Source organism: Capsella rubella, unplaced genomic scaffold (genome assembly GCF_000375325.1).
Source record: "Capsella rubella cultivar Monte Gargano unplaced genomic scaffold, Caprub1_0 scaffold_1, whole genome shotgun sequence".
In the NCBI taxonomy this organism is placed as follows: domain Eukaryota; kingdom Viridiplantae; phylum Streptophyta; class Magnoliopsida; order Brassicales; family Brassicaceae; genus Capsella; species Capsella rubella.
The window spans coordinates 14699943-14720934 of NW_006238923.1; the positions used below are offsets into that span (position 1 = coordinate 14699943).

Consider the following 20992-nt stretch of genomic DNA (forward strand, 5'->3'; position numbering starts at 1 on the left):
ACAAAGGCTGCAACACTTGCTCGCAGCTTCCTAGCCCACCAGGTAGGTTATTGGTGCGCCTGGCGTTCCTCGAACCCAGGTCCTCACCCTTTAACAACCTTCCCACTTGACAAGTTATCACCAATTGTAGCTGCCATGTGGCAGGGGTTCCCACCGGGATGGGTTGTGAAATCCCTTGGATATTCGCTCGTGGTTTGGGATTGATTAGGAGTGGAGATCCAGAGAAAATGCTACTGGAGTGCCTATAGAGTGTTGGTGTCGATCAACATCAGTGGTGGGTGTCGCTTGACACCAACGTTTTGTTCCGCGAGGATAGTTGCGACTCGCGATCGACACCAGTCATCACTTATGGCGTTTTATGTGTGTTTAAATGCTTAATTTTATTTGTTTTCCTTGATGATGGTTATTATTGCTTGTGTGTATAGCCCAATAGTTGGGGTGAGTGCCTCACTAAAATAAAGTATTTATGAAAGTACGTATGCATCTCTTTTTGTGATGCAGGTAAAAGAGAAGGTGTGACTGTGGAATCATGGGGAGGAGAAAAGAATGATCTAGAGGCTCGTTGGATGTTTTAAATAATATGCAATTGCTATTGTTAGAAATGCTAGTTCATTGAATCTTAAAGCATGTTAGGTATGTTGTCTGACTTGGAGTAATTGCTGGATTTGTTGATTATTGCAGTTTGTTTATAGGTTTGACAATTTGATGTTTTCCGCTGGTCTAAATAATTATGGTTGGTTTGTTATGGCTTAACTGTTTTAAATTGATTTCGTCTGGTTTTGTTGATTTAAATTAATTGGGTTTAACTGGTTGCATGATTAAAAATAAATTTTTTTTTGGGTTGGGTCTTTTCATATAGAATCTCAACTCATCAACTAAAAATATTTTTTAATAATTTAATTTTTTTTCTTAGTAATATTTAAAAGTATGGATTATTTTTATTCAAATTTTTATTGCATGAGTAGGTTCTGTATATTTTTTTTAGGTTATGTAATTTACTTTTAAATTACTAAATAAATATTATCTGTATATAAAGTATTTTTATGTAACAAAAGTTTGTTTTAGTAACATTTACAATACTATTTGATATATCCAAATGTTATTAAAATCATTTATAATAAACTGATTAAATATTTGATTTAGTAATATGTATGTGAAAATAAATATTTAGATTAATTTTGGTATTTTCAATTCATAAATATAATATTTTTTTGGTTAACAAAATAATTAAAAAAATATACAATTATATTAGATATTTTAAATATACTTATTATCTAACATATTTATTATATATACTCATAAATATATGAAATATATTTTTATTAGTACAAGCCAAATAAATAATATACAATTATATTAATTTTTTTGTCAACAAATTAAGATTAGCTTAAAAGAGCTAATTGGGAGGATAATTGTTTACATACTTGACAAGATGCGGACTAGAATGAACTTTACGTGCCAAAGTATCCGCTTTACATTCAAATTCCTTGGGACAAGAGATAACGAAAAAGTTGAGAATTCTTCCCTATCAATGTTGATATATCATCAAGGTAAATAGAGAGGTCGAACACTCGGAGGGAGAAGACACCATCTTCACCAAATCAGAACAGTCAATAAGGAACATAACATTTTTGTATTACTAATCATGGATATCATCGCCCACACTAGAGCTTCTACTTCAGTATGGAGAGGACAAAGACTTCGACTGAGATTTGGAGCTCCCATCATCATCAAAGAGTCCTGAGCATGCTGGCAAAACCATCCTAAACCTGCATATATATTTGTATCCTTCTAAGAGCCATCGATGAAATATTGGTAACTAGTAAACATGGAGGATAAAGGGCCAAAACGACCTTGTAGCCTGGAATTAGCTACAGAAGACTCCAATATGACTACAGTGGTTAAATAGTCCAAATTAATATTTCGGTACTCGCTGATTTAGGATATTTGTATAAGCTATACTAAGTATAAACATATTGATGTCAGTATTTGGTGTTATTTAAGTTTGGAGAATTAAAAATAAACAATGCGTGATTTTTTAAAAGTAGTTACATACCTTAGCTTCAGCCGTTGATATTGTCCAATTTTATTAGAAAGTCCACCTCTGAAACCAATAAATACATAACATTAATATACGTTATTAAAATTAGATTTATTTCTATGTAAATTTAAGCGAGGATCATGGATTTTTAATAGTACCAAAGCAAGACCATATACTACTATAAGAATAGAATTGATAATGTTTTAGCTTATTATATAAAAATTGTTGCTTTAAGATACTATATAGAGATGAAATCAATAATACAATAATGTTTACTAAGATTAAGGAAATTTTGCAAGATCTGCGGTAATGGTTTTAAATTGTCATTTTATTTTGAACAAAACTAATACGTAAACACAAGTATATTAGGTAACTAGATTTCCTGAGATCGTCTCTTTAGTAATGCTATCCTATGTAATCAAAGGTTTAGTAATGCTATTAGACTTCTCTTTATTTACAGAGAACAAAAAACGTATTGGTGAAGGGTGAATGAGATGAGTGACATACCAAACCCAAATGCTGTTACTAAAAAACCAACAAAAAGAAAGAGAGTTTTGCCAAAACAAATGACAAAGAGTGTGGTTACTGAGCAAAATCAACACAATACCACTACGATTGTACCACTATCAAGAGATTTTTCTACTGTACCACTTTTCAGACAATCGCTTGATTTAATCAGAAAGTTACTCAAAGGTAAAGACATATTAAGCAAGCATTTTCAAGCCAATCGTAGGGGTTATTGTATGGTTTTTGCAATGACATCTCTAGGAGGTAAAGTTGACAAAACGGCACAGCACGGGATAGGGCCAAACATGTTTCAACTACAAGGATCTAATTATCATCTAATTGGTAGTGTGAAGCCAAAAGTCATGGATTATGCAAAGTTCTCACAATTATATATTGTTGACACAGATAATGAAATTTCAAACAGAGAATCAGTACTGAGGTTTGGATCCTTTCTTGCTATACAAATGATTATAAAATTTAAATCTAACCCCAACAAGTATGTAATAGATGATAACATTGTAATGCAGCAAATCCAGGAACGACAATGAAACAACTAGGAAGAGGAAACTCAAAAGGGAAATCATTGAACTACTGATAAAGATGTTGGATGAAGTTAACCCATATGTTGAACATTTTTGGATGGCCAGAGATAGGTTTGCTGAAAATGCTGATCAAACCATCTATATGAGGATTGTTTCTGATCGCCTTGGGCTAGATGGAAGGAATTATACAAATTCTATAGCTTCAGAGATAACTGCTCTAATACTTGGGGATTTTGTAATAGGAATGCCAGAACGTCATATCATTATCGAGGAGAAATCTACAGGTTTCCTACAAAGAATCAGTGAAATTCATCCCTCATATTTGGCTTTTCAATATCCCTTGCTTCACATATTTGGGGAAGATGGGTTCAAACCCGGGATTCAGAAAGCGTACACAGATAAAACTAAAACCAAGAAGATCAAGTGTATTAGTATGAGACAATGGTTTGCATTTCGCATACAAGAGAGAGAATCTGAGTCGCAAACACTACTTCTATCTAGGAGATTGTTCTAGCAGTATGTTGTTGATGCCTACACGACGATCAAGTCAAACAGATTGACATATATCAAGCTGAACTAGTCAAAGATAAGGTGCGAAAATTACAGCAATGTAAAAGAAGCATCAGAATCTGGAATTCGCAACATGGGCAATCAAGGGAATCCTATTACAATTCCATCTTCTTTCATTGGCGAGCCACGATATATGGTTCAAAGCTATTATGATGCTATGGCTATATGCAAACATTTTGGATTCCCAGACCTATTCATTACATTTACATGTAATCCTAAGTGGCCAGAGATTACTAGGTACGTAAAAGCACGAGGCCTCACTGAAAATGATAGGCATGATATAATATGTCGTATATTCAAGATTAAGCTTGAGTCTTTGATGGTTGACTTAACTGAGAAAAGATATCTGGGGAAAACAGTTGCTGGTAAACTAAAAATACATAACATTTATATTATTTGCTTGAAATTGATATTTTATCTAATTTTTAATTTCTTTTTGCAGCTATGTATACAGTGGAGTTCCAAAAAAAAAGGTTTACCTCATGCACACATTCTACTTTTTATGGACAACAAAAGTAAACTACCAACAACAGATGATATCAACAAGATAATAAGTGATGAGATTCCAAACAAAGAGGAAAAGCCGGAGTTGTATGAAATCATTAAAGACTCTATGATTCACGGTCCTTGTGGAGCTGCTAATAAAAATTCACCCTGTATGATTGAGGGGAACTACTCTAAGATGTTTCCAAAGTCCTGGGCCGAGTTTACTAGAATTGGTAAGGATGGTTATCCAATATACAGAAGGCGCGATACAGGGGAGTTTATCAAAAAAAAGTGGCTTCAAGTGTGATAATCGTTATGTAGTGCCTTACAATGAGAAATTATGTCTGAGGTACAGAGCACACATAAATGTTGAATGGTGCAACCAAACAGATTCAATCAAATATTTGTTTACGTGCATAAACAAGGGACCAGATCGTGTTGCTTTCGTTGTGGAGCCTCAAAATTCAAGTTGGACTACAACATCAACGACTGCTGATAACTGAAATTAGAATCAAAGAAGAAAAATGAAATCAAAGATTACTTTGACTACAGGTTATTTGCATTACATATTCCTTTATCTAAAAGTTTTGGATTTAATAGTTGGTTTTAGTTTAAACGATTTGATTTTCAATATAACTGTTGGTATGTCTCGCCATCAGAAGCTGTTTGGAGAATATTCAAATTTCTAATTTAGCATAGAACTACCCCAGTCCAAAAACTCTCTTTCCATGTAGAGGGTAAGAAACCTTGCTACTTTAAAAAGGATGATGATATTGAGGAAGTTTTGGAAAAGTCAGTCAACGAAGATTCACAATTTATTGCTTGGTTTTATTTGAATCGAGTTGATCCATCTACTAATCAGTGGCTTTATTCGGAGATACCTGCTCATTACACTTGGCAGGGAAAGATAAAGAAATGGAAAGAAAGAAAAAGAGGTTTCTCCTTAGGTCGAATTAATTATGTTCCCAGAAGAATGGAAGCAGGGTACTATATGGGAATCCTTTTAAATATAGTAAGGGGTCCAAAATCGTTTGACGACATCAAGACCTACAATGGGGTTGTCTATAAAACCTACAAAGAAGCATGTTTTGCTAGAGGTATTCTTGATGATGATCAAATATTCATTGACAGTCTAACAGATGCAATGGTGTTTTGCAAATCAACTACGCAATTTGTTTGCTAATATGATTCTCTTTAAGTCATTATCGCGGCCAGAACATGTATGGGAAGAAACATGGTTAATCCTCTCTGAAGATATTGAGAAGATGAAACAAGACGAGTACAACAATCCAGGTTACAAATTTACTATATCGTATAATGGTTTAGTATGTGATGATTAATTTTGTTTTTACATATAATATGCCTATAAAACGTCTCCTAATACACTAATAGTTTATAAAAATTTTCAGGTTTGAAGTTGTCAGATTCAGATAAAAGAAATTATGCACTCATTGAATTTAAGAAGCTAATGATAATGAATGGTGGTACACTTGCTAGCATAGAGAAGATGCCTCAGCCTACAAGAGAAAGTTTTGATATTTCTAATCCTTTGATTGTTGAGGAAATGAAATACATTCGTGAAGATCAAAAAGAAAAGCATGACAAGTGGGTGAAGATGCTAACTGTTGAACAGAAGGTTGTCTTTGATGAGATTTTGGATACTGTACTTAAAGACAAAGGTGGCGTTTTTTTGTATATGGATTTGGTGGTATAGGAAAAACATTTATTTGGAAGACTTTATCTGCTGCACTTAGATATAGGGGGATTATTGTTATTAATACAGCATCAAGCGGCATTGCTTCTCTACTGCTTTCAAGTGGTAGGACTGCTCATTCAAGATTCGGCATTCCAATTGTTCCTGACGATAACACAACGTGCACTAGAACTCCTAATTTTGATGTAGCTAAATTAATGGAAGAGGCTTCTTTAATCATATGGGATGAGGCTCCAATGATGAGTAAGTATTGTTTTGAGAATTTGGATAGGAGTCTAAATGATTTTGTAGGGAAGGTGGAAAACAAGCCTTTTGCTGGGAAAGTTGTTGTTTTTGGTGGAGATTTCAGACAGATTCTTCCACTAATTAATCATGGAGGTAGAGCTGAAATAGTTATGTCTTCTTTAAATGCGTCTTACCTATGGGAACATTGCAAAGTGTTGAAGCTAACTAAGAATATGCGGTTGCTCAGCAAGAACATAAGTTTGAAAGAGGCTAAAGACATTGAAGAGTTCTCTAAATGGATTTTGGATGTTGGTGATGGCAAAATATCTGAACAAATGATGGAGAGGCACTTATTGATATTCCTGAAGAGTTTTTAATTAAAGATATTGATGACCCTATCGAAGCAATTAGTAGGGAAATATATGGTGATGTTCATGTGCTTGAAAAGATTATTGATCCAAGTTTTTTCAAGAAAGAGCAATTCTCGCACCCACTAATGAAGATGTGAATACTATCAATCAAAGCATGCTTGATAAGTTATCTGGTAAGAAACCTAATTTGTATCCATCATTACAATGTTATGCATCAATCATATTTTTGAAAACTTAACTATTCTGTTTACTAAATCGTATGTTTTTTAATTTCTCAAGTGAAGAAAAAAATTATTATAGTAGTGACAATATTGATCCGACTGACTTAGATTCAGTAGACAATCCAATTTTCACTCCAGATTTTTTAAACACCATTAAATTATCTGGTTTACCACATCATAACTTGCGCCTAAAGGTTGGGGCTCCAGTCATGTTACTCAGGAATATTGACCCACAAGGTGGGTTATGTAATGGCACAAGACTGCAGATTACTCAAATGACTAACCATGATTTAGAGGCAATGGTTATTACTGGTGAGTGGTGACATGAGTGGTGATTTAGTTTTAATTCCTCAAATGTTTATCAAGCCTTCAGACACCAAACTGCCATTCAAGATGCGTAGAAGACAATTTCCATTGGCTTTGGCTTTTGCTATGACCATTAATAAGAGTCAGGGGCAATCATTGAAGGAGGTTGGTCTCTATCTACCCTGACCGGTCTTCTCACATGGTCAACTGTATTTTGCTTTGTCGAGATTTACTTCGAAGAGTGGTTTGAAAGTCTTGATAGTTGATAAAGAAGGGAAAACAGAATCGAAAAAAATGAATGTTGTCTTCAAGGAGGTCTTTCAGAAATTAGATAAGTGACCACTGCTTGGAAGTTATTTAAAATCTTGGAGGTAATTTCGTTAGTCTACAGTTGACCATGGAAATGATCACATAAATTTGTCTGAACTAAAATGTTAAATGGTACTTAACTGGTTGTTTTTACATGGCAGGATCAGGCATAAAGAAGGGGTTCATAAGAGAAATCAAAGATTACATAGAACTAATAAAGATTCAACGAGCTGTATCATTAGATAGAAGCATCAATAAGTGGTCCCAAACATGTTTTGGATGTTTTACAAGCTATACCATTTCAAACAATAGTTGTTGACATAGAATTTTTGCTTTTATTTTAACAACATGATCATTTTCTAAAACTTAATTTTTATGTTTAAATTATTTCACTTCAGATTTGTTAATAACATATATTATGTGAGCTAAGGTAATATTAGGGGACCAAAAAAGTATTTCACCGATTTCAGTTAAAAATTATAAGTTTTATACTAATATAGATATATTGTCATTTACTAAATGTAAATGACTAAACTGTTAATTGCTGATAACGAATTTTAAGTAATTTCCCTAAACATCGAGATCCTCCTCCTGATATTTTGTATGCTAATATAACCAAATATGCCGTGACTTAAAGATAATTGATATTTCACATAATTAGAATATTCTCATCACATAACCCTAGAGATGCATACTATAAAAGTACTTATATACAATGTGCTACTAAGTCAAAAGAAAGCATTCAACCATTACTTATTGAAAAAATTCCAAACTGTAAGCTTTTGTGATAATGTCTACTGCTAATCAGATGAACAAATTCAAAGATCCAATGCTCCAATGCTCCAAGCATGGTTTGAACTCCAGTTCACATTACCCATTCAATTTTCCATCGTCCTACACACCAGTTGAAGAAAGATGTTTTTCAAGAACTCCAACACATAACTCTTCTGATTCCAATAGCAAGTTTTGCATAAGAAGATTGAGATGATGTTAAAATGACCGAGCTAAACTCAAAAATAATTTACAGCATCATAGTCCAATGGTAAATATAAATTTTAATGTTTACAAATGATTTAATAAACAATATTAAAAATGACAAAGTATACAAAGTCTGAATTAATTAAATGATTTTATCAACAACAATAATTAATTTTTAAATTTTCTTTTTCTAAATTTCAATGAACCAAAATTAAATCAAAATTACGCTAGCATTTACAAATATATAATTTTCATCTATCATATTTTTTTCCCATTAATTTTTATTATTTATGTTGTTAACCCATATTTTCTGTCTCATATCTCCTTACATATTTTTAACCAATACATAACACCACATAAGATTTTATACTTTTGACCATGTTTATTTTTGAATAACAAATATGTATTATATAACCTATATCCAAAAACTTTCTCCCGCGCTGTAGCGCGGGTCAGATCCTAGTAAGTTAGTAATTTTAGAGTTTGTTAAATGGTTCAAACCCGCTATGGTATGCATGTATCTGCCTCGACTTAGTTCACAGGACACACAAACATTATATACTTAATCACTAATTTAAAAGGTATACTTGTGAAATATATATTTCTGAGGTCCTAACCAAAACAGTACATATAAGTTTCACAAAAACAGTACAAAGGGCATTTCTTTTACATCACAACAATGGGAAAGGTTAGTAGCGATTATATATCTATAAAAGCTATCAAATTGAACTTGAGATTTAGCTAAAAAAAAGTATGTGAAGAAAACCAACCAAATGAAAGAACCTGAGAAAAATAACCTTAAAACATGGCGATGATTATGATTATCTGCAGAGCAATTTAAATGTTTTGTATACCCAACAACACCATAACAGAAAATTTTTAAAAAAAATTATAACAAAACAAAGAAAATAAACAAAAACGTTGTAACTAATTTCTATTGTAAAAGGAGTAGTGTTTTCAAAATCTTATAATATGTTCTTAAAGGGTTACAACTCTCAAAGACCCCTTAAAGATAACATGAGAAATAAAGAATAGATTACATGAAAATTAGAATCTGCTGCTTATAAACGTGTGTTGCTGAGAAACACGACTGCATACATTTCTTATATAGGCATAAAAAACGTTATGAGTTCAAATTTATAGAAGATTTGTGATTTATTAGGTGATGAATGTTATAAAGTTTTTGTAGGAAATATTAGCTTATGATAAATACTAATACTATATTTTAGGAGATTATGAAAATATAGGGAAGTTTTGATTGAAGATTTGAAATAATTTAGTTATAGAGAATCTTATTAATGAGTCGAGTATGCTATGAATCTTCTCAAAATTCGGAATATTTTGGTTTAAATTATGTACAGTGTATTTAATTCGTTGTATTACAATCTTTGAATATCAAAGTAGCCTTCCTAATTTCAATAAAGGTTCTCCTTTCTCAATAATTGAATGGTAATTTTGGAATTTTTTGTCAATTGTTTGTAAGTTTTTAAATGTGTACTTCTCTTTTAATATATAAGAGGATTTACATGATATTTAGAATCTAATGAATTAAAATTATTTACACGTATTGAAATCTAATCAATAGATTGGGCACGTATCATGATCATGTAACTTAGCAACTTCAAACCGAACTTTATGTACTACTAAGATATGTATGGTTTTTCAAAAAAAATTTTTATTACATGAATATCTGCACAAACACATTGACAATTTCTTTTTTACGTAAACGTTTATTTTTTAAGAACTTTTCTTAAATAGGTGTATATTTTTAATTCAATAATTTGTTTTTAGTATATTTAAAACCTTGTTACTATAATTTAATATGTGTAAATTTATATTTACCTTTTTATGTCAAATACTGGAAAAACATGTTAATTGTTTTTGACACATTAATTCAGAAATAAAAATAAGATTAAATTTTATCTTAGGGATATGAAATAAAAGAAATCAGAATGACCAAACCGACCAAAACTTCATCAGCCAAATTTTAAATAATCCAAGCAGAATAAAAGTTCTATACCGAATATTTGTAGAAGTATATCGAATAAACTATACATTTTTAAAAACTTATATTATTATATTAATATGTATAACAGATTTAATATACAAGAAATATGGTATTATTATTTTAGTTTAAAGTATATTTTCTCAAAATACAATTTAAAATGAACCAAAACTGAATTCAAACCAACCCAACCAAAATGTATTCCCAACCCAAATCTGAAGTAAACCAAATTCTTTGGACCGAATCTGAAGATAGTTGGTTCTTGTTCAGACCTATATTTTTTCGCAAACCTCCAAAAAAATTTGTGAAACGAAAAGCATAATCAATTGAATTAATTTGATGCCCAACTCTTGTTAATTAATAATGATGCTAAATATGTTAAGCATATGATGACTAATGATTAACATACATAAGACGTGAATGATGCGAAATCAATTTTGTAGTTTACTAGGTTCGGACCCGCGCTACAACGCGGGAGAAATAATTACGTATATATAACCTTTAACGAATTAGAATATGTTACATTTCAATTTTATTGCAGTGCAGTCGATTATGGTGAATCATATATTTGTATAATAAGTTTCAATAAAATAATAGAAGAAAAAAGCGAGTAAATAATCATATATTAAGTTTTGATACAATTAAAAACACGGTAAAAATTTAACAGCATGAAATAATGTTTGTCGATAAATTATTCATTTTGACCATTTTTGTAGTAGAAGTAGGAATATACGTTTACAATATATTTTTTGAAGGACCAACCCGTAACATAATTCATTTCGTAAAAAACATTATTCATAACTTGCTTTATCATTATAATTGTGATTTTAACAAACTACCCGTGAACTATCGAAATTTTACATAGTTTGATATATAATATATTTTATCAACAAAAATTATGTTTCCAAAATTACATTTATGTGTTCAAAAAATATTTTCAATATTTTAAATTCTAAGATGTTTATATATTTGAACCTTTTAATTTTAATATTTTGAACCTTTTTGAAATTTTAATTATGTTCATGTAACAATAGTTTTAATATTGGTCATACTTATAATGATTTAAAAATATTTTACAAAATATTTAACCAAGTGCAATCCCCTATTTTTGCCAAAAATGCTGATGTGTCGCTCCAATATTCCTCTACAGAAAAAATTGCACAATTAGACTAATAAAATTAATAATTGGACTTTACAAATTCTCGAAATTAAATTTTAAAAAATCTACTAAAAACCCTAAGCCTCGCCATAACAACTTCTTAAACGCCATCTTTTATTTTTTTCCTTTCCTAATTGTCTTTCATGTATAAAAATTCTTCTTCACAGCACATTTTGTTCTAAATGAAAAGTTGTTTATACGATGACATGTTTAAGAAGTTGTTTCAGAAGTTGACCGTAAATAAAAATGGCGTTTCATCGATCAAAACGATCCTGATGGGTTTATATTATGTTTAAAAGTGTTTATAAGTTTAAAACGTCATTTAAAAGTGTTTATAAGTTTTGTATCTGTTTTTCATTGTTGCAAAGGGTTTATATTATGTTTTGTATGTGTTCGTCCAAGTTTTGTAATTTTGTAATGTGTATTTTTTTATGTGACATAGTTATTCTAAGAACTATTTTTATGTTTTTCTTTTGTAATCAGATTCTAAAAACTATTTTAATATATTATGTGATAGAGTAATTCTAAAAACTACCAATAACAGTTTTTCGGATTATAATCTGTTGCAATAAAAAATTATTTGTTCTTTTTATTTTTTTTGGCCTTATTAGTTATCATTTTAATTTTTATTGGTAACAGAAAAACCTCTTCACTTAAGAACACAAATTCGAGATTGGCTAAAGTATACATTGAGCAGTTCAAAATATTCTTAGATATTGTAATGATATAATCAATTAAAAATGTCCTAGCATTTATAATATAACTACGTTATAAATTGAGTCACAATTACCATGGAGATATATATATTTATAATTTAAATGCTATTTATAAAAAAAAAAAATAGGGGCCGAAAATAATACCATAACCTTCTTTAGTATGAGTATATAATTCATAGATATAATCTTTAGTATTTCTTTTAGATAATCTTTAATGAATGATATAAATTCCCATTATTTAGAATTCTTTAATATTTCCATTAACAGAGAATGTATTAACTGTAAATGTAATCTTATCAAATATATTATTTCCATTTACTTTTTTTTTAATTTTCATAAAATATATATTATTGTATTAACTTGAGTCAATGATAAATATGAGCATGAAAAAAATAAAATTAATGATCATATTTAGCATTGACTCAAGTTAATACAATATATATATATATATATATATATATGTGTATAAATATATATATTTGTAGTAAAATTTATAATAAGTTTAGTCAAACCTCATATTAAATTCTAGTCAACCTCACAAATTCAGGATATTGATGTATGGTAATAATGAATTAAAGAATTGTTAATTTCAAAATTTTACTCAAAGAAGAAAACACATATAAATAGAGGTTATGATGAAGATCTAGAGAAACTATTACAAACAAAAAAAACTCTTTCTCAAAAGAATATATTACAATGGATATCACGAAAAGATTTGTGACTATTTTCCTTGTGGTAATATTGACAGTTTCGTTTTCTAACAACAACATTTTGGCAAAAACTAGTAAGTTTTTTTCTTTCTTTTATTTGTCTTTAATCATTTGTAAGCATAGTCTTTGTTCTTTTAAACAAAACTGTTGATTTTTAATATTTTAACATTTCAGTATTTTAGTAGAATATCATATAAATTTATTAATACTTGGGTTGTGTAATTGCAGCGAACCAGCAAACTTTGCATTGCATTGAGAAATGTTCACAATTTTACGGGAATCTGAAATGTTACAAGGACTGCAGAAATCAACATTATGATGGAGGCCAGTGTGATGATGCTTCAAAAGGTCAAAAACTACCACAACCAAAATGTTGTTGCTACAATTATTCAAATTGAAGATACTATCATACAGTAATTAGTGATTTGGTTACGGTATTATTGTTTTTTCTCTTATGATATTTTAAAAGATGAATGTTGTTTTATTCTTCTCCTTATTAATGAATTTAATAAAATAAAAAGATACTTCCTATATTACTTCTTTTCAACAAAACTGTTTGTGACCCTACAATAATATATAACCTAATCAATATTGTAGTCAAAATTGTAAACAGCATTTACTCAATTAAATTCAATTTGATAAAAATGAATTAAAATGCAATATAAGATTTAGTAAGGAAATAATAAATCAATATTGTTGGGATGAATTTTATCATAACACATCTACAAATTTTAGTTTAAAAAAAGATTTTGAGTTTAGTTGTGGCGCTACTAAGAAACGAGACAAGAAACAAGACTATTGTTTAAACTCATGTTTTTTAATTTATAAATTTCTTAATAACTGGAATATTAGAATCTCATAAGAAAAGAAAAAAAAACAAAAGAGACAGGTTTGAGATGGAAATAGAAAGATTATTATGTAACTTTGAAGTATATATTATTCTTACCGATTATATTATTTGTTTCATTCATGCTCATATTTATCATTGATATCAGGAAAAAACTTTAAAATACTCACGTTGATTGGAATAAAAATACTTTATTTAATGATTGTTAGTCTAAAAATGCTTCATATTATCAATTGTTGGTAATTCCTACCAAAAAAAAAAAAACAATTGTGGGTAATTTCGAACCCTTGATTTAACCTCCGTTAACGGACGTTAGATGCTGATTAACCAGTGTCAAATAAAAAATAGATGGGTATTTTTAAGTGTTTTTCCGCATTGATATCAGTTAAATAATATAATTCATACTTTTAGTCAAATTTATAATTAATATATAGATAATAAATTTAGTCAAACCTCATATGAAATTCTAGTCAATCTTAACAAATATAGAATATTTATTTAATAATGAATAAAAAGAGTTGTTGAAATTTGAGACTTTTACTTAAGGACAAAAAACATACATAAATAGAGAGCTTGTGATGAAAATCTAGAAACTACTAAAAAAATATTTTTCAGAAAATAATTAATAGTAAAAAGAATACAGTGGATATTCCGAAAACATTTGTGACTATTTTCCTCGTAGTAATATTGACAATGTTCTACTAATTTATCTTTATACTATCGAACTTTTCTCGTAGTAATTTGTATGAACTCTTACTTTAATCTTAAAATTTAATACTTTCCTATTTCTTTTTTTCTTTTTTTTAAAAAAAAATATTTACTTTAGATGAATACATACAATCATCTTAAATTGATGATTATTATACCTTTTTAATTATTTTTACGTTACTATTGAATATTTCATATAAAACTATTTTTTTATTATTTCAATGAATATGTATCATTTTCTCACTAGTTGTTTTAAAGTGGATTAAATCATGCACATATTGTATGTGAGGTTATAATTTAATTTAAAACCCAAAAAAGAACTTAGCATATCTTCTCAACCATGAGGAATCTATACACGAAACGATTTGGAGAAGATGCTCAGCTCAACTATATAACTCCTCAAAGAATAATCAAGTCAAACGGAGTTCAGGCGAAGGAGTTATTGATTTTACAAATCAGGTGTTCTCCAGTTTACCTGATTCAGATATGCGTTCATTCAACGAAGGATTTCAAACGGGCCATAATGAATTAAGCTACAAACCAAGTTGTTCTACAATCTTGGTCCTTGAGAGAAGCCCAACTAGGTGGATTCAGCCCAAAAATAATGAATAAGTATCAATTTTCGTCCATAGCAAAATAGCATTTAATTCTTTCGATATCTCTCTCTTACATGCACTTTAGAGTTTGAATTTCATTTTCCTAGATGCTGTGCATGTTGAGCTACTATTATGGACGTTTTTGATGTATTTCCCTTCTATATAATGAGGTTATCTCATGAATAATAAGAATAAACATTTTTGATATTTTTGGAACCTTTTGAGAGTGTTTATCATTTTTCGTCACTAGTGTGTAGTATCCATTGGTTTGGTTAATGGTGTGTAATATCCATTGATCATTGCATGATCCGTTTTGGTGTGTCATATGCAGAGGGTCTTGTCGAGAGTGATTCTCATTGTCACCCTTGAATTCGTCTTAGTGTGTCATATCTAAGGGATTCAAGTTCGGTAAATCTAGAGTCTTCCGCAGCTCTTGTGCGACCATTCGCTCCACCATCCTTGTTCTTCGTGGATTCACCGTCCGTTGAATCTAAGGAATATCTTTCACCATCTTAGAGTGTCGAGTCCTCGAGAGGATTTTTTATCATATATTTAGAAAGAGTTTAAATGTAAAATTACAAACTGAATCTACAAAATATATTTACAAAATTTAAATTTAAAGTACTATTTTGTAATTTTTTAATATTTTATGTAAAGGTAAAATTTCTAACTTTTTAAAACATTTTGAATCCTAACATTTACTTATATATATTTTTTTATATTTATATTTTGTGATTAAATTTTCTTTCACAAAATAGTTGTATATGAAATTTCAAAGCTATTTCTATAATTGTTTTTTCAATAAATCTAGATATACATAAAGTTTTTTGGTTTATTGTGTTTTCAAATTTTAAATTTCATTGTTGTATTACATAATTTTTTATTTTTACTAACTAAATTATTTTATTTATAAGCTATATATACCTTTATAACAAACTATTGAATAAAATTATTAAAAATAACTATTAGGCATAGCATTGGTCGATATAATTGTCAAAATCAACCTAAACTATTTGCTGACGGTATTGCATAGTCTGATCTCCGCTCAATTTTCAATTAGAAAACCAAATACAGTACTATTTTAGATACATAGTAGAGATTCATCACACCTACCACAACACTCTTGTGACTATTGATTCATTTTCTTTTGGTAGCAATTAGCAAACATTTCTTTTGCTTTTATGCACCATTCTTTGAAAATAAGTGCTTGGATAGCAGAAATAATACAAAAACTTTCACCATCATCATTAAAAAAGGTAAAAAAGTTCCATTTTTATTTCGGTTTCCTCTTCCTCTTCAAAATATTTTCTTAATATAGAGAAAATTATGCTGGTCAATCAACCATAAACATGGTGGATAAAATTCAAATTAATATGATTAAATGGTATATTAATTGTATAGTTAAGATGATTAAAATTCCCACCAAATTAGAAAGGAGGAAAAATTAAATAGTTTTAGTTTTGGAAAGGTGTCACTCTCTGTTGAAAGCTTTTTGAGGAAATCTTATTTATTACTAGTTGTTGACCCGCGCTACGCACATGAGGTTTATAATTTTTTGTTTTGTATTATGATTTTCTTTGTCTTTTTTTTTTGCAATGTTTGTTTTGTTGGTTTTTTATTGCTGTCATTTTTTGTTATTTTATTTCACGAGTTCTTTTTGTAAGTTTATATTAGTTTACTATTTGAAATGTTTATTGTTATTTGTTTAACTGTAAAATTAGGCTTTATAGTAGGTGGTACAGCCTTATATTTCATAAGCCTTCAATTCTTGTAACTCTCACAAACTGTTCTAAATCATTAAATTAAATAGTTCATTGTATGTATGCATTTAAACAGTTCATCTTGAATAAAAGCAACATTATAGATTGATATAGATATAATTATGTGCATCTCTATTGGCTCTCATATAATAGATATATTGGAGTGTGAATTGATTTTCAAGACATATCATAACTATTATCTCCTTGATAATAGTCCTTTAAAAAGACGTTGTTTTTTTCACCTCTGACGTCTTGTCATAGCCACCCTCTCATTTGACTCATCACCGTTAAATGGTTATTGTTTCGAGAGATGTTGAAATCGGCTCATTTCATATAATTGTGGTTGGCAATTTTATTAATTTTAGTGAGTTTAGGTTGGTATCTGCATGGTATCAAAGTTTGGGTATTAAAGAAATGCAATGATGAATGAATGAATGAGATTTCAAAGATTTTAATTTAATCACGTGCATTATTATCTTTTCAAGTTTTAGTAATTTATTTTAAACACTATTGACTACAAGTCTTTCGTCATTATCTACTATGCATTCATTGCCTTTTGACATCTATTTTATTTTCATTTTCTATTGGCTCACAGATAATATAACATATATTAGACTATAAATTGATTTTTTTTTTTGAATAATCAAAGAGGTTCTGGGCCAAAGCCCATACATCTCCTCAGGCCCAAAACTAAAGCATGTTATATGGTTTCGTCCCAAACGCTACTCGAACCGGCAATTTCTAAGCTTTTGCTAGAGATCTTTACCAATTGAGCTATTAGCACTTGGATAAATTGATTTTCAAAACATATTATAACTATTTTCTATTTAATGACTATCTTTCAATGCTCAAATAGTATTAAAATAACAAAAACAAATTTGAGTATTAAAATATAGTAATCAAAGAGAAAATAGTTATAATATGTTTTGAAAATCAATTTATAGTCTAATATGTGTTATATGTTAGCCAATAGAAGGTGAACATAAATTAGATGTCGAAAGGCAATGAGTGCATAATAGATAACGACAAAAATTGTAGTTAAAAGTGTTTCAAATAAATTACTATAACTTGAAAAGATAATAATGCACATGAAGAAATTAAAATATTTGAAATCTCATTCATTCATTCATCCTGGTAGTTCTTTAATACCCAAGCTTTGATACCATGCAAATACTAACGTAAACTCACTAAAAAATAAAATTGCCAACATAAATTATATGAAATTAGTCGATTTCAATATCTCTCGAAAAACAATTACCATTTACAGTGATGAGTCAAATGACAGATTGGCAATGACGAGGCGTCAAAGGTGAGTATATATTTTGTGAATCTTCGATTAAAGTTACCTACACCCAACAAAACGACGTAAAGGACTATTATTAAGGAGAAAATAGTTATGATATGTCTTGAAAATTAATTCACACTCCAATATATTTATTATATGAGGGCCAATAGAGAAGTAAAGAATTATATTTATATCAATTTATAATGTTGCTTTAATACAAGATAACCTGATTAAATGCATACATATGGTGAGCTATTTTATTTGATAACATTTTGTGATTGTTACAAGAATTGAAGGCTTCTGAAATGTAAGGTGGTCTCTCCTACTATTGAGCCTAATTTAAAGTTAAACAAACAACAATAAATATTTGAAATACTAAATTACATTATTTTAATATTTTGATACCTCATAAATTAATAATATGTGGCTTATGTACATAGTGTTAGGTTATGTAATGTTTCACTTCAAAATCGTTGTTGTGGAAACTGTTGATATGATTAAATTATTTATTACTTGTTATTTGCAAATTTTGAAATAAGTATAATGTATATGTTAGTTAATAGTTAGATGATGTTTCAATGTGGTGACAAAACAAAGGAAGAAACAAATTTTTAAGAGAGCCTGCAAGTGTTGAGAAGCATGTTGAGCAAAAAATTAAGAAGGGTAAGGAGAAGGTTGATGGGGAGGATAAGGAGAAGGTTGATGGAGAGGGTTTGAACGTGGCCAAGGAGAATGCTAGGATGGCTTTGAAGGTGGCTAAGGATGAAGAAGAGCTGATTGAAAGATCTAATTCAATAATACAAAACATCTTGCCAAAGATCCCAAAAGAGGATGAAATAAGGAGCCACTATCAAACCACAGCACCATCGAGATAAGCAACTACGAAACTGATAAGCAAAAGGTTGAAGGTTCAGAAGACGAAGAACGATATTTCCTGTTCCAGCTTTCAAGTGGAAGCTACGTCAAATTAGTGGTGAGTGTGAAGGATAAGGGACTATCGTTCACCATTGAAGAGAGTGAAAAAGCAACAATATTGAAAAAGTTATTTGATCTTATCACTGAGGTAGATGAGGAGAAGAATAAGATAGCTGATGAAGAGGAGAAGAAGAAAATGGTCGATGATGAGAAGAATGAGAAAAGAAAGTCATTGGATGCTAAAATAAGAAGAAGTCGGCTTAGCTTAGGGTTCTAGTCGGTTGCCCTCGGTACGCACGAGAGTTTTATTATGTTGTTTATGAGTAATTGCTTCGTATTTTATTTTCTACTTATTTTTTTCACTATAGCATACTTTATTTTCTAAAATTTTTAGATTATGTATAGGTCGATGTGTGGGTATAAACGGAAGTGCGGTGAAGTAATGTATATATTATCATAATTGTTTTTTACGTTTTTCTTTTTTGGATTTGACGTGATTTATATCTCGTTTTGATCATTTTTATATTATTATATATTCATTTTTGATTTTTTGGTTTATATTTTTCATATTTTCATATGGAAATTTTTTTAAATTAAACATATTAGTATAATTTACTTTAAATTTAGTTCATTTCATTTAATTATGTTTGTTTTTTTTTAATTTTCAATATTTATGAAATATTGTAAAATTTTTATATTAATTTAACAGATGTGTTGTATGGAAAACAATTAGTTAAATTCATATTGGAAATCTTAGAAATATTATTTTTATTGTTACTTTTTTATACGTGTTTATAAAATGAGAATTCTTGTTTTGTCTCAATCCTATCTCATTTATGTTGGAGAATTTTGTGAGACATAAATTAGATAGATTTATATTCTCAAAATTTCTTATTTTTTGTTTTATTCCAGTTAAATCCCATTATAATTTAGGTTTAGATTGTGTAAATATATTCAAATTTTTGTCATATTATTTTTAATTGATATATATATATTCATTATAAAACATTTACTTTAAAACTACAATCTATTATTTATATATTAGTTAATATAATCGATAATTAGACAGTTTTTTTTTAAATCAATTATATTTTTTTAGTTTTATAATATAAAATACTAGAAATACCTTTCATATTCCTTTTTGAAAAACTTATTTACAAATCTCTCTCTCTCTCTCTCTCTCTCTCTCTCTCTCTCTCTCTCTCTCTCTCTCTCTCTCTCTCTCTCTCTCTCTCTCTCTCTCTCTCTCTCTCTCTCTCTCTCTCCAGAAACAAATGAAAACAACGTTTGACAAGATTATCCAACTGATTGTTCCGCCTATGTTTTATCTCTCTAGTTTGTAATATTGAGAGATAAAAATATTGGTTTTTAACTTCCAAATGTAGTTTGTCGTGTACCTTCCATAATATTATTAGTTCTAGATTTTGTACTCGCGCAATGGGCGGATTTTAATTTAAAATCTCTTCTAACAATGTAAAACTTTGAACATAATTATATACTATAATCATTTTAAATTAAAAATTAATTTTGTAATTCAAAACACTTAATTTATTTTACTGAGCGATATACAATATATATAAAGATTTCTTGACAAAAAAAAGGATTTATACTATGGCCTTGATTAGAGACATACTAAAAGCGAAATTGAATAGCAAAAGTTAAAAAAAAAACACTTTTTTTTACCAATCAACAATAAACAATAGTAATTTCTGCTTTTCAAGAAAAATGGAGAATTTTAAAAATACTCTTTTTCAAATACCACTTTTAAAAACTATTCAATTTTCAAACTTTATCAAAAAACCACTAAAATGTTAAAATTTATCCAAAGATGTGTGTAAATTTATAAAGATACACACAAATTACTTTTGTATTTGTATAAAATGTGATAAATCTTTCATATAAAACTTTATATTTTTCATATTTAAACAGAGGGATTTTTGAAAATGGATAGATAAATGGAGTAGTTTTGAAAAGGGGTGTACCAAAAGGTGTATTTCTCTAAAATTATCAAAATGCACTGG

At 29.1% G+C, this 20992-nt stretch overlaps 1 protein-coding gene, 1 long non-coding RNA gene and 1 pseudogene across 2 annotated transcripts; all 3 read left to right on the top strand.

Moving 5' to 3' along the window:
- Positions 1–170: 170 nt before the first annotated feature.
- On the top strand, positions 171–742 carry LOC111828672. The gene is made up of 2 exons (XR_002832473.1): positions 171–360; positions 502–742. It is a non-coding gene; the product is annotated as an uncharacterized LOC111828672 (long non-coding RNA).
- A 1865-nt stretch (positions 743–2607) lies between these two features.
- On the top strand, positions 2608–7465 carry LOC17897121 (annotated as a pseudogene).
- Positions 7466–12846: 5381 nt separating this feature from the next.
- LOC17898112 (putative defensin-like protein 62) lies at positions 12847–13258 on the top strand. Its single transcript, XM_023777495.1, has 2 exons — positions 12847–12902; positions 13078–13258. Exons 1-2 carry the CDS (start codon positions 12847–12849, stop codon positions 13256–13258), a joined length of 237 nt encoding a protein of 78 aa, XP_023633263.1.
- The last annotated feature ends 7734 nt before the right edge of the window (positions 13259–20992 follow it).